The sequence below is a fragment of the Pristiophorus japonicus genome, chromosome 27, assembly GCF_044704955.1.
Source record: "Pristiophorus japonicus isolate sPriJap1 chromosome 27, sPriJap1.hap1, whole genome shotgun sequence".
Classification (NCBI taxonomy): Eukaryota; Metazoa; Chordata; class Chondrichthyes; family Pristiophoridae; genus Pristiophorus; species Pristiophorus japonicus.
In genome coordinates, this window is record NC_092003.1 from 18418897 (window position 1) to 18435177 (window position 16281).

Here is a 16281-nt window from a genome sequence, read left to right on the forward strand (position 1 = left end):
AGTGACTAGTGGAGTGCCGTAGGGCTCAGTGCTGGGACCCCAGCTCTTTACAATATACATTCATGATTTGGATGAAGGAATTGAGTGTAATATCTCCAAGTTTGCAGATTACCCTAAACTGGGTGGCGGTGTGAGCTGTGAGGAGGATGCTAAGAGGCTACAGGGTGATTTGGACAGGTTAGGTGAGTGGGCAAATGCATGGCAGATGCAGTATAATGTGGATAAATGTGAGGTTATCCACTTTGGAGGCAATAACACGAAGGCAGAATATTATCTGAATGGCGGCAGATTAGGAAAAGGGGAGGTGCAATGAGACCTGGGTGTCATGGTTCATCAGTCATTGAAAGTTGACATGCAGGTACAGCAGGCGGTGAAGAAGGCAAATGGTATGTTGGCCTTCATAGCTAGGGGATTTGAGCATAGGAGCAGGGAGGTCTTACTGCAATTGTACAGGGCCTTGGTGAGGCCTCAACTGGAATGTTGTGTTCAGTTTTGGTCTCCTAATATGAGGAAGGATGTTCTTGCTATTGAGGGAGTGCAGCGAAGGTTCACCAGACTGATTGCAGGGATGGCTGGACTGACGTATGAGGAGAGACTGGATCAACTGGGCTTTTATACATTGGAGTTTAGAAGGATGAGAGAGGATCTCATAGAAACGTATAAAATTCTGACAGGACTGGACAGGTTCGATGCAGGAAGAATGTTCCCGATGTTGGGGAAGTCCAGAACCAGGGGACACAATCTTAGGATAAGGGGTAGGCCATTTAGGACCGAGATGAGGAGAAACTTCTTCACTCAGAGAGTTGTTAACCTGTGGAATTCCCTGCCGCAGAGAGTTGTTGATGCCGATTCATTGGATATATTCAAGAGGGAGTTAGATATGGCCCTTACGGCTAAAGGGATCAAGGGTATGGAGAGAAAGCAGGAAAGGGATACTGAGGTGAATGATCAGCCATGATCTTGTTGAATGGTGGTACAGGCTCGAAGGGCCGAATGGCCTACTCCTGCATCTATTTTCGATGTTTCTATGTTTCTAAGATAGATTATGAAAGCAAACTAGCACGCAATATAAAAACAGATAGTAAGAGTTTCTACAAAGTGGCTAAAATAAATGTTGGTCCCTTAGAGGATGAGACTGGGGAATTAAGCATGGGGAACAGGGAAATGGCAGAGACTTTGAACAAATGTGTTGTATCGGTCTTCACCACAGAAGACACTAAAAACATCCCAATAGGGGATAATCAAGGGGCTATTGAGAGGGAGGAACTTAATACAATCACGATCACTGAAGAAGTCATATTTGGTAAAATAATGGGACTAAAGGCGGACAAGTCCCCTGACTCAGATCTTTGGGTCTTAAAAGAAGTGGCTGCAGAGATGGTGGTTGCATTGGTTGTAATCTACCAACATTCCCTGGATTCTGGGGCGGTCCCAGAGGATTGCAAAACCACAAATGTAATGCACCTATTTATGTAATCCCCTCACCACAACCCTTCCCTTGTGCCTTTCTCATTTCAGACAGCCGAGAAATCCAGCCTGCCCAGCCAGTAGTTGACCAAGAAGAGGAAAAGGAGAGTGAAGAGGACAAAGAAACACCGTCACTCGATTTCACACCAGGTCCTCAAGGTCATCTTGCAAGGCCCCCACTGAAAGTCAGCAGCCTCCCACCAGCCATGCGGCAGCCATTGTGGTAGCACTGGGTTAGAGAAGCTACAAATCAAAGTTCACCAGTAGGTTTGCTGCATTCCATGTCGCAGAAACACCTTCATCTGACGGGTTTGGACAGGTTGGATGCAGGAAGAATGTTCCCAATGTTGGGGAAGTCCAGAACCAGGGGTCACAGTCTAAGGATAAGGGGTAAGCCATTTAGGACCGAGATAAGGAGAAACTTCTTCACCCAGAGAGTGGTGAACCTGTGGAATTCTCTACCACAGGAAGTAGTTGAGGCCAATTCACTAAATATATTCAAAAGGGAGTTAGATGAAGTCCTTACTACTCGGGGGATCAAGGGGTATGGCGTGAAAGCAGGAAGTGGGTACTGAAGTTTCATGTTAGCCATGAACTCGTTGAATGGCGGTGCAGGCTAGAAGGGCTGAATGGCCTGCTCCTGCACCTATTTTCTATGTTTCTATGTTTCTAAATAAACCAAACATTTGAGGAACTAAGACTAATGACTCAAGACACCGAGAATGAACGAAGAAAGCTACAACATACCCAAGAATATTTTATCATTCAACATCAAGAAAGTCTACGCATGCAAGCTCAGATTATCCAGCTTGCACAGCTCAGTCCACAAGACCAGAACCGTATCTTGCGAGAGCAAAGCTTACAACAAAAACGCACATCAGTGGAGAGTTGGTTACAACAAGAAGCCCAGACACTACAGCAATACAGACTGCGCTCTTATCATACTTTGGAGGTGGCAACATGCGGTGGCCCGGCCCGGAAATCGGCGTGGTCCCAGCCTGCAAGACCATCAGCAGGCCGGGGCCATTGGAGGGAGCAGCGTGCGGCGGTATACCACTGCAGGGAGCAGCGTGTGCTGCTTCAGGAGGGCAACGGCCACGAAGCCAGGTCGCTGGTTGCAGTGCGGGCAGGCACAGCAGGAGGGGCGAAGGAACGGCGAGAGTCCATCGAGGGAAGTGACCGGGGCCCAGGAGAGGCGGCAGCACGGGCCCAGCCCACACTGTGCGATATGTGAGCGCACTGGGTCCGTGCAGCAGAGCTGGTCTCCAGTCGTCCTGGTTAACCCTTGCCCCTGGACCAAGACCTCGCTCTGTCAAGCCCGTGTGGTGGCTGGTGTGCAACGGTCACCCCGCGTTAAAAAACTCCACCCACAGGCATCTTCCACCCTTCGGGATGTAGTTCGGGATCCGGAATATTAGGTCCTTCATTGAAACACCTGCGAACTCATCGCTTTTTTGGCGTGGAAGCAAGTCATCCTCGCTTTGAGGGACTGCCTATGATAATGATGATTCAAAAAAGGAGGCAGACAAAAAGCAGGAAACTATCGACCAGTTTGCCTAATATCTGTGGTTGGGAAAATGTTGGAGTCTGTTATTAAGGAAGCAGTAACAGGACATTTGGAAAAGCATAATTCAATCAAGCAGAGTCAGCATGGTTTTATGAAAGAAAAATCATGTTTGGCAAATTTGCTGGAATTCTTTGAGGATGTAACGAGCAGGGTGGATAAAGGGGAACTTGTGGATGTGGTGTGTTTGAATTTCCAGAAGGCATTCGATAAGGTGCCACATAAAAGGTTACTGTACAAGATAAAAGTTCATGGGGTTGGGGGTAATATATTAGCATGGATAGAGGATTGGCTACACAAAACAAAAGCAAAATACTGCGGAGGCTGGGATCTGGAGTAAAAACAGAAAATGCTGGAAATATCAGCGGGTCAGGCAGCATCTGTGGAGAGAGAAACAGAGTTAACGTTATTGACCTGAAACTTTAACTCTGCTTTCCTCTCCACAGATGCTGCCTGACCTGCTCAGATCTCCAGCATTTTCTGTTATGTAGCGGATTGGCTAACTAACAGAAAACAGAGAGTCGGGATAAATGGGTCATTCTCTGGTTGGCAAATAGTGACTAGTGGGGTGCCGCAGGGATCAGTGCTGGGACCTCAACTATTTACAATCTATATTAATGACTTGGATGAAGGGACCGAGTGCAATGTAACTAAGTTTGCTGACGATACAAAGATGGATGCGAAAGCAAGTTGTGAGGACACAAAAAATCTGCAAAGGGACATAGACAGGCTAAGTGAGTGGGCAAAATTTGGCAGATGGAGTATAATGTGGGAAAAATGAGGTTATCCACTTTGGCAGAAAAAATAGAAAAGCAAATTACAATTTAAACGGAGAAAAATTGTAAAGTGCTGCATTTCAGAGGGACCTGGTGTTCCTTGTGCATGAAACACAAAAGGTTAGTCTGCAGGTACAGCAAGTGATCAGGAAGGCAAGTGGAATGTTGGCCTTTATTGCAAGGGGGATGGAGTATAAAAACAGAGAAGTCCTGCTACAACTGTACAGGGTATTGGTGAGGCCACACCTGGAGTACTGCGTACAGTTTTGGTCTCCGTATTTAAGGAGGAATATACTGGCATTGGAGGCTGTTCAGAGAAGGTTAACTCGGTTGATTCTGGAGATGAGGGGGTTGACTGATAAAGATAGGTTGAGTAGGTTGGGCCTCTACTCATTGGAGTTCAGAAGAATGAGAGGTGATCTTATCGAAACATATAAGATAATGAGGGGGCTCGACAAGGTGGATGCAGAGAGGATGTTTCCACTCATAGGGTACACTAAGACTGGGGGGCACAGTCTCAGACTAAGGGGTCTCCCATTTAAAACTGAGATGAGGAAGAATTTCTTCTCTCAGAGGGTTGTAAATCTGTGGAATTCTCTGCCCCAGAGAGCTGTGGAGGCTGGGCCATTGAATATATTTAAGGTGGAGATGGACAGATTTTTGAGCGACAAGGGAGTCAAGGGTTATGGGGAGCGGGCGGGGAAGTGGAGTTGAGTCCATGATCAGATCAGCCATGTTCTTATTGAATGGCGGAGCAGGCTCGAGGGGCCGAATGGCCGATTCCTGCTCATATTTCTTATGTTTTTATGTACTCTCCCCATAGCCCTGCATCAATCCCAAACTAATCCCACTGCCCCACTCTCTCCTCATAGCCCTGTATCAATCCCAAAATAATCCCACTGCCCCGCTCTCTCCCCATAGCCCTGTATCAATCCCAAATTTATCCCACTCTCCTCCTCTCTCCCCATAGCCCTGTATCAATCCCCAAACTAACCCCACTGCCCCGCTCTCTCCCCATAGCCCTGTATCAATCCCAAACTAATCCCACTGCCCCGCTCTCTCCCCATAGTCCTGTATCAATCCCAAGCTAATCCCACTGCCCCGCTCATTCCCCATAGCCCTGTATCAATCCCAAACTAATCCCACTGCCCCGCTCCCTCCCCATATAGCCATGTATCAATCCCAAACTAATACCACTGCCCCGCTCTCTCCCCATAATCCTGTATCAATCCCAAACTAATCCCACTGCCCCGCTCTCTCCCCATAGTCCTGTATCAATCCCAAACTAATCCCACTGCCCCACATTCTCTCCCCATAGCCCTGTATTTGGCTCTGCTTGAAAAATGAGTACAATGTATGCCTGCCCTTGAATACACTTCTGCCGACCTCTCCTGACTCTCTCGGTGATCATGTTAAATAGAGCATCCCCTGACACTGCCTCCCTGACCTGAGCAAAACGTTATTACCCGTTAACTTGCGAAAGTGTTTCATCATTCGAAAAAGGTCGGGTCCGCTGTGGGTCTCCCGTGCCAATGTGCCATCACCTCCCCAACCCCTTGGCCTCACCCTGGGGAATCTGTGCTCAGTCTGACGCTTGGTGGATTGAGGTTTATTTTGCCGAGCGCTGTATCTCAGCCGGGCTCGCTGATAGAGGAGCGTCAGGCTGGCGAGAGTCCCGGGGCGGGGGGGAGTGGGTGGATGTTGTGTGTTGTGGCTCTCTGCTGGCCCCGACTTTATTTTGTCTGCCCTGTTGCCACTGCACCTGCGTAATGGGGAGTTGCTGGCCAAGCCGGCAGCCCCCAGAGTGTCCGACACAATAGCAGAAGTGTAGCCCAGTCCGACTGCTGCCTTGCAGCTGCACACAGACATGTCAGTTATCCCAAGGTCGCGCTGGGGTGCGGGCGAGATAAGGGGGCCTGTTCCCAGGCTCGCAGGCAGCAACAGTCACCCGAAGCCTGCCTGGCAATCCGAGACAGACAGCAGGGTGAACGACCAGCAGACAGTCCCGTCCTGCTCGCAACGCATCCTAATCTTCAGTGCTCCGGGGGCTTGTTGTTTTCTGTTGTTGGTTGAGCGTTTATCTGTCGCTGGGAGTTATCGGGGAAAAAGCGGGCTTTGACCTTCGCGGAACCGCGGCCGATTGGCGTTCTGTGGAATCGGCGGCGCTCGATCAACATGCTATCTCTGCCCATCTCGCTGGCTATCTTCGTCTCGCTGGCTCCATTCAGGATGTCGCATTTCCTGCCAGCTTCCGACAGCCTCGTCGGCCCCACGCACAATTCCTCCGCTGTGTCCGCTGTCAACAGGTAAAGACAAACAAGCCCGTTCCCCGGCCCCCCTCTCTCAATCTGCCCAGGTGAAGCATCATGCCACCGGGGACCTCCTCCTGGGCTCGGAGCTTGAGCCCAGCCAAAGGAAACCTCACTTCTGCCAAGCTGTGTCTTTTTTTCTGGTTTTGCCTGTTTGTGTCTCCCAGAGTTGCATCAGGACCAATCTGCAGTACAGAGGGACCTGGGGGTCCTTGTGCATGAAACACAAAAAGTTAGTCTGCAGGTACAGCAAGTGATCAGGAAGGCAAATGGAATGTTGGCCTTTATTGCAAGGGGGATGGAGTATAAAAGCAGAGAAGTCCTGCTGCAACTGTCCAGGGTATTGGTGAGGCCACATCTGGAGTACTGCGTACAGTTTTGATCTCCGTATTTAAGCAAGGATCTACTTGCTTTGGAGACAGTTCAGAGAAGGTTCACTCGGCTGATTCCGGGGATGAGGGGGTTGACTAATGAGGAAAGGTTGAGTAGGTTGGGCCTCTACTCATTGGAATTCAGAAGAATGAGAGGTGATCTGATTGAAATGTATAAGATTATGAGAGGGCTTGACAAGGTGGATGCAGAGAGGATATTTCCACTGATAGGGGAGACTAGAACTAGGGGGCATGGTCTCAGAATAAGGGGCCGCCCATTTAAAACTGAGATGAAGAGGAATTTCTTCTCTCAGAGGGTTGTAAATCTGTGGAATTCTCTACCCCAGAGAGCTGTGGAGGCTGGGACATTGAATATATTTAAGGTGGAGATAGACAGATTTTTGAGCGATAAGGGAGTCAAGGGTTATGGGGAGCGGGCGGGGAAGTGGAGCTGAGTCCATGATCGGATCAGCCATGATCGTATTGAATGGCGGAGCAGGCTCGAGGGAGGATGAGAGAGCACAATGGAGAACACGACACTGGCGATGTAGACAGCGAACAGATCTCGCGTTTCACCACCTCCGGACGTCCCAAAGTGCTTCACAGCCAATGAACTCAGGCTGTCCAGCCACTGCGGTAATATACAAATTTGTGCACAGCAAGCTCCCACAAGCAGCAATAGGATCATGAGCAGATAATCTGTTTTTTTTTAAACTGATGTTGGTTGAAGGATAACTGATGGCTCAGGACTCGGGGGAGAACTCCCCTGCTGTTCGACAACACAGTGCCCCGTGACCTTTTACATCCGCCTAAGAGGGCAGTCAGGTCATTGGTTTAACGTCACATCCCGAAGACGGATCCTTCAACAGTGCGAGGCTCTCTCAGTACTGCACTGGGTATGTCAGCCTGATTTTTGTGCACCAGTCTCGAGAGTGATAACTGAACCCATAACTTTGTTGTGCAGAGAGGAGAGTGCTACAGAGAGCTGTATCTAACCCCGTGCTGTACCTGCCCTGGGAGTGTTTGATGGGACAGTGTAGAGGGAGCTTTACTCTGTATCTAACCCCGTGCTGTACCTGCCCTGGGAGTGTTTGATGGGACAGTGTAGAGGGAGCTTTACTCTGTATCTAACCCCATGCTGTACTCTCAGTCTCACACAGTCTCTCACACTCACTCACCCACACTCGCTCACACCCTCTCTCTCTGTCACACTTACGCTCTGACTCACTCTCTCACACTCAGACTCTCAGATTCGCTCTCTCACACTCACCCTCACACTCACTCACCCTCGCACTAACTCTCTCACACTCAATCTCTCACACTCACTGTCAGATTCACTTTCTGACACTCGCTCTCACACTCACTCTCTCACACTCACTCTCTCACACTCACTCTCTCACACTCTGTCTCTCTCGCTCTCTGTCTCACATTCGCTCTCTCACACTCTCTTACACTCACTCTCTCGCTCTGTCTCACACACTCTCTCATACTCTCTCACACTCACTCTCTCACTCAGTCTCTCACACTCACTCTCTCACACTCACTCTCTCACACTCACTCTCTCACACTCACTCTCTCACACTCTGTCTCTCTCGCTCTCTGTCTCACATTCGCTCTCTCACACTCTCTTGCACTCACTCTCACACTCTCTCTCTCGCTCTGTCTCACACACTCTCTCATACTCTCTCACACTCACTCTCTCAAACCCAGTCTCACACTCTCACTCCCACACTCACTCTCTCATAAACTCTCACACTCAAACTCTCTCAATCTCTCTCACAATCTCTCTCACACTCACTCTCCTTTGCTCTGTCTCTCATACTCGCTCTCTCACACTCTCTCACACTCCCTCTCTCTCACTGTCTCTCACAGTCACTGTCTCCCACTCGCTCTCTCACACTTACACTCTCACATTCACTCTCACTCACTATCTCACTCACTCTCTCACACTCACTAATTCACACTCTCCAACACTCACTGTCTCACTCTCACTCTCACTTTCACACAATCACTCTCTCACACTCACTCTCACACTCTCTCTCGCTCTGCCTCTCACACAGACTCTCACATTCTGTCTCTCTCACTCTTCCTCTGTCTCACACTCACTCTCTCACACCCACTCTTTCACACTCACTCTCACACTCACTCTCTGTCACTCTGTCTCACACACTCACTCTCTCACACTCTCACACTAACTTTCTCTTGCTTTGTCTCTCTCACTCTCTCACACTCGCACTCTCACACTCAGTCTCTCATGCTCAGTCTCTCTCGCTCCGTCTCTCACACTCCGTCTCTCACACTCCGTCTCTCACACTCCGTCTCTCGCAGTCAGTCCCTCACACTCACTCTCTCACACACACCCTCACATGCACTCTCTCTTGCTCTGTCCCTCACACATACTCTCACACTCTAATTCTCACATATTCACTCTCACACACTCCCTTTCTCACACTCTGTATCTCACTCTGTCTCTCACACTCTGTCTCTCACACTCTCTCACCATCAATCACTCACCCTCACTCTGTCACCCTCACTCTGTCACCCTCATTCTCTCTCACATTCACTCTCACACGCTCTCTCTCATACTCTCTCTCTGTCACCCTCACTCTCACACTCACTCTCTTACACTCAATCTCTGATGCTCTATCTCTCACTCTGTCTATCCCACTGTCTCTCACACTCACTCTTTCACTCACACTCTCACACTCACTCTCACTCACTCACTCACTCACTCACTCACTCACTCACTCTCTCACTCACTCTCTCACCTCACTCTCTCACCTCACTCTCTCACCTCACTCTCTCACCTCACTCTCTCACCTCACTCTCTCACCTCACTCTCTCACACTCACCCTCTCACTCACTCTGTCTCTCACACTCACTCTCAAACTCTTATTCTCACACTCACTTTCTTTCGCTTTGTCTATCATGCTCTGGCTCTCACATTAACTGTCACACTCACTCTCTCACACTCGCTTTCTCACACTCGCTTTCTCACACTCGCTTTCTCACACTCATTCTCTCACACTCACTCTCCCATACTCAGTCTCGCATGCTCTGCCCCTCTCGCTCCGTCTCTCTCACTGTGTCTCTCTCACTCTCTCGCTCTGTCTCTCTCACTCTTTCTCTCACACTCTCTCTCACACTCTCTCTCACTCACTCACTCTCACACTCATTCGCTCACACTCACTCTCTCACACTCAGTCTCTCACACTCACTCTCACACTCTCTCTCAAACTCACTCGTTCACACTTATTCCCTCACATTCACTCTCACACTCATTCTCTCAAACTCACTCAAACTCACTCAAACTCACTCTCTCTCACTCTCTCTCACACCCAGTCGCATAGATTCGCTCTCTCTCACTGATTCTCTCACTGATTCTCTCACTCATTCTCACACTCACTCCCTCACACTCACTCCCTCACACTCACTCCCTCACACTCACTCCCTCACACTCACTCCCTCACACTCACTCCCTCACACTCACTCCCTCACACTCACTCCCTCACACTCACTCCCTCACACTCTCTCTCACTCTCTCTCTCACTCACTCCCTCACAGTCTCTCTGTCTCTCTCTCTCTCACTCTGTCTCTCTCGCTCTGTCTCGCTTGCTCTTTCTCTCACAATCTGTCTCTCACACTCAGCCTCTCTCTCTCTCACACTCAGTCTCTCACGCTCACTCTCACGCTCACTCTCTCACGCTCACTCTCACGCTCACTCTCTCACACTCACTCTCTCAGACTTGCTCTCTCACACATCTCACTCACTCCCTCACACTCTCTTTTCACTCACTCCCTCACACTCCATCTCTCAAACTCTCTCTCTCACTCTCTCTCTCTCTTGCTCTTTCTCTCTCGCTCTTTCTCTCACAATCTGTCTCACACACTCAGCCTTACTCTCTCCCCCAAACATTCACACTCTCACACACTGTCTCACACTCACCCTCCACTGATTCTCATTCGCTCTCTCTCTCACACTCACTCTCACACTCTCATTCTTACACTCACTTTCTTTTGCTCTGTCTATCACGCTCTGTCTCTCTCACTCCCTTTCTCACACTCCCTCTCTCACACTCTGTCTCTCTCCCTCACTCTGTCTCTCATCCTCACTCTCTCAGCCTCCCTCACACATCCTCACTCTCTCTCCCTCACTCACTCTCTCACACTCAGCCGCTCACACTCAGCTGCTCACGCTCAGTCTCTCACGCTCAGTCTCTCTCGCTCTGTCTCTCACGCTCCGTCTCTCACACTCTGTCTCTCACACTCTGTCTCTCACAGTCAGTCCCTCACACTCACCCTCTCACACTCACTCTCTCACACACTCTCTCTCTTGCTCTGTCCCTCACACTCACTCTCACACTCTAATTCTCACATATTCACTCTCACACACTCCCTTTCTCACACTTTGTCTCTCACACTGTTTCTCACCATCAATCACACCCTCACTCGCTCTCACACTCACTCTCATACTCTCTGTCACACTCACTCTCTTACACTCAATCTCTGATGCACTATCTCCCACTCTGTCTATCCCACTGTCTCTCACACTCACTCTCTCACTCACACTCTCACACTCACTCACCCTCATTCTCTCACACACATGCTCCCACACTCACTCTCTGACACTCACTCTCACACTCACTCTTTCACACTCAATCTCTGATGCTCTCTCTCGCTCACTCTGTCTATCCCACTCTGTCTCTCACATTCACTCTCTCACTCACTCCCTCACACTCAGTCTCTCAAGCTCTCTCTCTCACTATGTCTCTCTCTCTCGTGCTCTGTCTTTTTTGCTCTTTCTCCCACAATCTGTCTCACACACTCAGCCTCTCTCTCTCCCTCACACTCACGCTCTCACATTCACTCTCTCACACTCACCTTCACACTTATCCTCACACTCACCCTCACACTCACTTTCTCTCGCTCTGTCTCTCACACTGTCACACTCTTATTCTCACACTCACTTTGTTTTTCTTTGTCTATCATGCTCTGGCTCTCACATTCACTCTCACACACTCACTCTCACACTCGCTCTCACTTACTCTCACTCTCTCTCACACTCATTCGCTCACATTCACTCTCTCACACCCGGTCTCTCTCACTCACATTCTCACACTCACTCTCTCGCACTCTCTCTCACACTCACTCGCTCACACTTATTCCCTCACACTCATTCTCTCACACTCATTCTCTCACACTCATTCTCTCACAGTCACTCAAACTCACTCTCTCACTCTCTCTCACACCCAGTCGCGTAGATTCGCTCTCTCACACTCATTCTCTCATTCACTCTCTCACACTCACTCTCTCACACTCACTCTCTCACACTCACTCTCTCACACTCACTCTCTCACACTCGCTCTCTCACACTCACTCTCACTCACTCACTCTCTCTCACTCACTCCCTCACAGTCTCAAGCTCACTCTCTCTCACTCTGTCTCTCTCTCTCTTGCTCTGTCTTGCTTGCTCTTTCTCTCACAATCTGTCTCTCACATTCAGCCTCTCTCTCTCACACTCAGTCTCTCACACTCTCTCACGCTCACTCTCTCACGCTCACTCTCTAAAAATTCGTCTCTCACACACAGCCGCTCACACTCAGTCTATCATGCTCAGTCTCTCTCGCTATGTCTCTCACACTCAGTCCCTCACATTCACTCTCTCACACTCACTCTCTCACACTCACTCTCTCACACTCACTCTCTCACACTCACTCTCTCACACTCACTCTCTCACACTCACTCTCTCACACTCACTCTCACACTCACTCTCTCACACTCACTCTCTCACACTCACTCTCTCACACTCACTCTCTCTCACACTCTCTCTCACACTCTCTCTCTCACACTCTCTCACACTCATCCTCACACTCACTGTTGCTCTGTCCCTCACACTCACTCTCACACTCTCATTCTCACACTCACTTTCTTTCGCTATGTCTATCACACTCTTTCTCTCACACCCACTCTCTCACACTCTCTCTCTCACACCGTAGTCTCTCACACTCCCTTTCTCACATTCTATATCACTCGCTCTGTCTCTCAGACTCACTCTCTCACACTCACCCTCTCACACACTCTCTCTCATATTCTCTGTCACACTCACTATCACACTCACTCTGTTACACTCAATCTCTGATGCTCTATCTCTCACTCTGTCCATTCCACTGTCTCTCACACTCTCTCTCACTCACCCTCTCACACTCACTCTCTCAGACTCGCTCTCTCACACTCACACTCTCACCCTCACTCACACTCTCACACTCACTCTCTCACACTCACTCTCTCACACTCACTCTCTCACACTCACTCTCTCACACTCACTCTCTCACACTCACTCTCTCACACTCACACTCACACTCTCACTCACTCTCTACGTCACACTCTCACACTCTCACTCACTCTCTACGTCACACTCTCATACTCACTCTCTCACACTCTCTCTCACACTCCCTCACAATCACTCTCTGAGACTCACTCTCTCACACTTACTCTCTCAAGCTCACTATATCACTCTCCCTCTCATTCTGTCTCTCTAGCTCTATCTCTTTCACAATCTGTCTCTCTCACACACACACTCACTCTCTCACTCACTCGCTCTCTCACACAGTCTCTCACACTCAGTCTCTCTCACACAGTGACTCACACTCGCTCTCTCACACTCAGTCTCACACTCACTCTCACACGCTCACTCTCACACGCTCTGTCACACACACTCTCTGATACTCACTCTCTCACATTAACTCTCACACTCACGCTCTCACTCACTCTCTCACACTCTCTCACAATCATTCTCACACTCGCTCTCTCACACGCTCTCTCAGACTCGCTCTCTCACCCTCACTCTCCCACCCTCACACTCCATCTCTCAAACTCGCTCTCTCTCATTCTGTCTCTCTCTCTCTTGCTCTTTCTCTCACAATCTGTCTCACACTCACTCTCTCACACAATCTCTCATGCTCTCTCTCGCTCACTCTGTCTATCCCACTCTGTCTCTCACCTTCACTCGCTCACACTCACTCTCTCACACACTCTTTCAAACACTCTCTCACACTCAGTCTCTCAAACACACTCTCTTACACTCACTCTCTCACTCACTCCCTCACACTCACTCTCACTCACTTCCTCACAATCTCTCAAACTCACTCCCTCTCACTCTGTGTCTCTCTCTCTCTCTTGCTCTTTCTCTCACAATCTGTCTCACACACTCAGCCTCTCTCTCTCTCCCTCTCACTCAGTCTCTCACACCCACTGTCTCACGCTCACTCTCTCACACTCAGTCGCTCATTCCCAATCTCTCTCGCTCTGTCTCTCACAATCTGTTTCTCACACTCTGTGTCTCACACAGTCCCTCATATTCACTCTCTCACACTCACTCTCTCACACTCACTTTCTTTCACTCTGTCTATCACGCTCTGTCTCTCATACTCACTCTCTCACACTCACTCTCTCACACTCTCACTCACTTTATCTCGCTCTGTCTCTCACACTCACTCTCACACTCTCATTCTCATACTCACTTTCTTTCGCCCTGTCTATCATGCTCTGTCTCTCACATTCACTCTCTCACACTCACTCTCTCACACTCACTCTCTCACACTCTCTATCTCACACTCTCTCTCTCACACTCTCTCTCTCACACTCTCTCTCTCACACTCTCTCTCTCACACTCTCTCTCTCACACTCTCTCTCTCACACTCTCTCTCTCACACTCACTCTCTCAACTCATCCTCACACTCACTGTTGCTCTGTCCCTCACACTCATTCTCACACTCTCATTCTCACACTCACTTTCTTTCGCTCTGTCTATCACGCTCTTTCTCTCACACCCACTCTCTCACACTCTCTCTCACACCGTAGTCTCTCACACTCCCTTTCTCACATTCTACATCACTCGCTCTGTCTCTCAGACTCACTCTCTCACACTCACCCTCTCACACACTCTCGCTCATATTCTCTGTCACACTCACTATCACACTCACTCTGTTACACTCAATCTCTGATGCTCCATCTCTCACTCTGTCCATTCCACTGTCTCTCACACTCACTCTCTCACTCACCCTCTCAGACTCGCTCTCTCACACTCACTCTCTCACCCTCACTCACACTCTCACACTCACTCTCTCACACTCACTCTCTCACACTCACTCTCTCACACTCACTCTCTCACACTCACTCTCTCACACTCACTCTCTCACACCCGCTCTCTCACACTCACTCTCTCACACCCGCTCTCACTCACTCTCTACGTCACACTCTCATACTCACTCTCTCACACTCTCTCTCTCACACTCACTCCCTCACAATCACTCTCTGAGACTCACTCTTTCACATTTACTCTCTCAAGCTCTCTATATCACTCTCCCTCTCATTCTGTCTCTCTAGCTCTATCTCTTTCACAATCTGTCTCTCTCACACACTCACACTCTCTCTCACTCACTCGCTCTCTCACACTCAGTCTCACACTCGCTCTCTCACACTCAGTCTCTCACACTCAGTCTATCTCACACAGTGACTCACACTCGCTCTCTCACACTCAGTCTCACACGCTCACTCTCACACGCTCTGTCACACACACTCTCTGATACTCACTCTCTCACATTAACTCTCACACTCACGCTCTCACTCACTCTCTCACACTCTCTCACAATCACTCTCACACTCGCTCTCTCACACGCTCTCTCAGACTCGCTCTCTCAGACTCGCTCTCTCACCCTCGCTCTCTCACCCTCGCTCTCTCACCCTCACTCTCTCACCCTCACTCTCTCACCCTCACTCTCTCACCCTCACTCTCTCACCCTCACACTCCCACCCTCACACTCCATCTCTCAAGCTCACTCTCTCTCATTCTGTCTCTCTCTCTCTTGCTCTTTCTCTCACAATCTGTCTCACACTCACTCTCTCACACTCACTCTCTCACACAATCTCTCATGCTCTCTCTCGCTCACTCTGTCTATCCCACTCTGTCTCTCACCTTCACTCGCTCACACTCACTCTCTCACACACTCTTTCAAACACTCTCTCACACTCAGTCTCTCAAACACACACTCTTACACTCACTCTCTCACTCACTCCCTCACACTCACTCTCACTCACTTCCTCACAATCTCTCAAACTCACTCCCTCTCACTCTGTGTCTCTCTCTCTCTCTTGCTCTTTCTCTCACAATCTGTCTCACACACTCAGCCTCTCTCTCTCTCCCTCTCACTCAGTCTCTCACGCCCACTGTCTCACGCTCACTCTCTCACACTCAGTCGCTCATTCCCAATCTCTCTCGCTCTGTCTCTCACAATCTGTTTCTCACACTCTGTGTCTCACACAGTCCCTCATATTCACTCTCTCACACTCACTCTCTCACACTCACTTTCTTTCGCTCTGTCTATCACGCTCTGTCTCTCATACTCACTCTCTCACACTCACTCTCTCACACTCTCACTCACTTTATCTCGCTCTGTCTCTCACACTCACTCTCACACTCTCATTCTCATACTCACTTTCTTTCGCCCTGTCTATCATGCTCTGTCTCTCACATTCACTCTCTCACACTCACTCTCTCACACTCACTCTCTCACACTCACTCTCTCACACTCTCTCTCTCACACTCTCTCTCTCACACTCTCTCTCTCACACTCTCTCTCTCACACTCTCTCTCTCACACTCTCTCTCTCACACTCTCTCTCTCACTCTCTCTCTCTCACTCTCTCTCTCACACTCTCTCTCTCACACTCTCTCTCTCACACTCTCTCTCTCACACTCACTCTCTCACACTCATCCTCACACTCACTGTTGCTCTG

At 49.5% G+C, this 16281-nt stretch overlaps 1 protein-coding gene across 1 annotated transcript in view; it reads left to right on the plus strand.

The window, feature by feature from the left end:
• The first annotated feature begins 5661 nt into the window (after positions 1 to 5661).
• Positions 5662 to 16281, plus strand: part of LOC139239379 (inhibin beta C chain-like) — a 70591-nt gene continuing 59971 nt past the window's right edge. Inside the window, exon 1 of the mRNA XM_070868055.1 lies at positions 5662 to 6113. Within this exon, the coding sequence (XP_070724156.1) occupies positions 5983 to 6113 (131 nt within the window). The 5' untranslated portion in view covers positions 5662 to 5982. The remainder of the gene's footprint in view (positions 6114 to 16281) is intronic.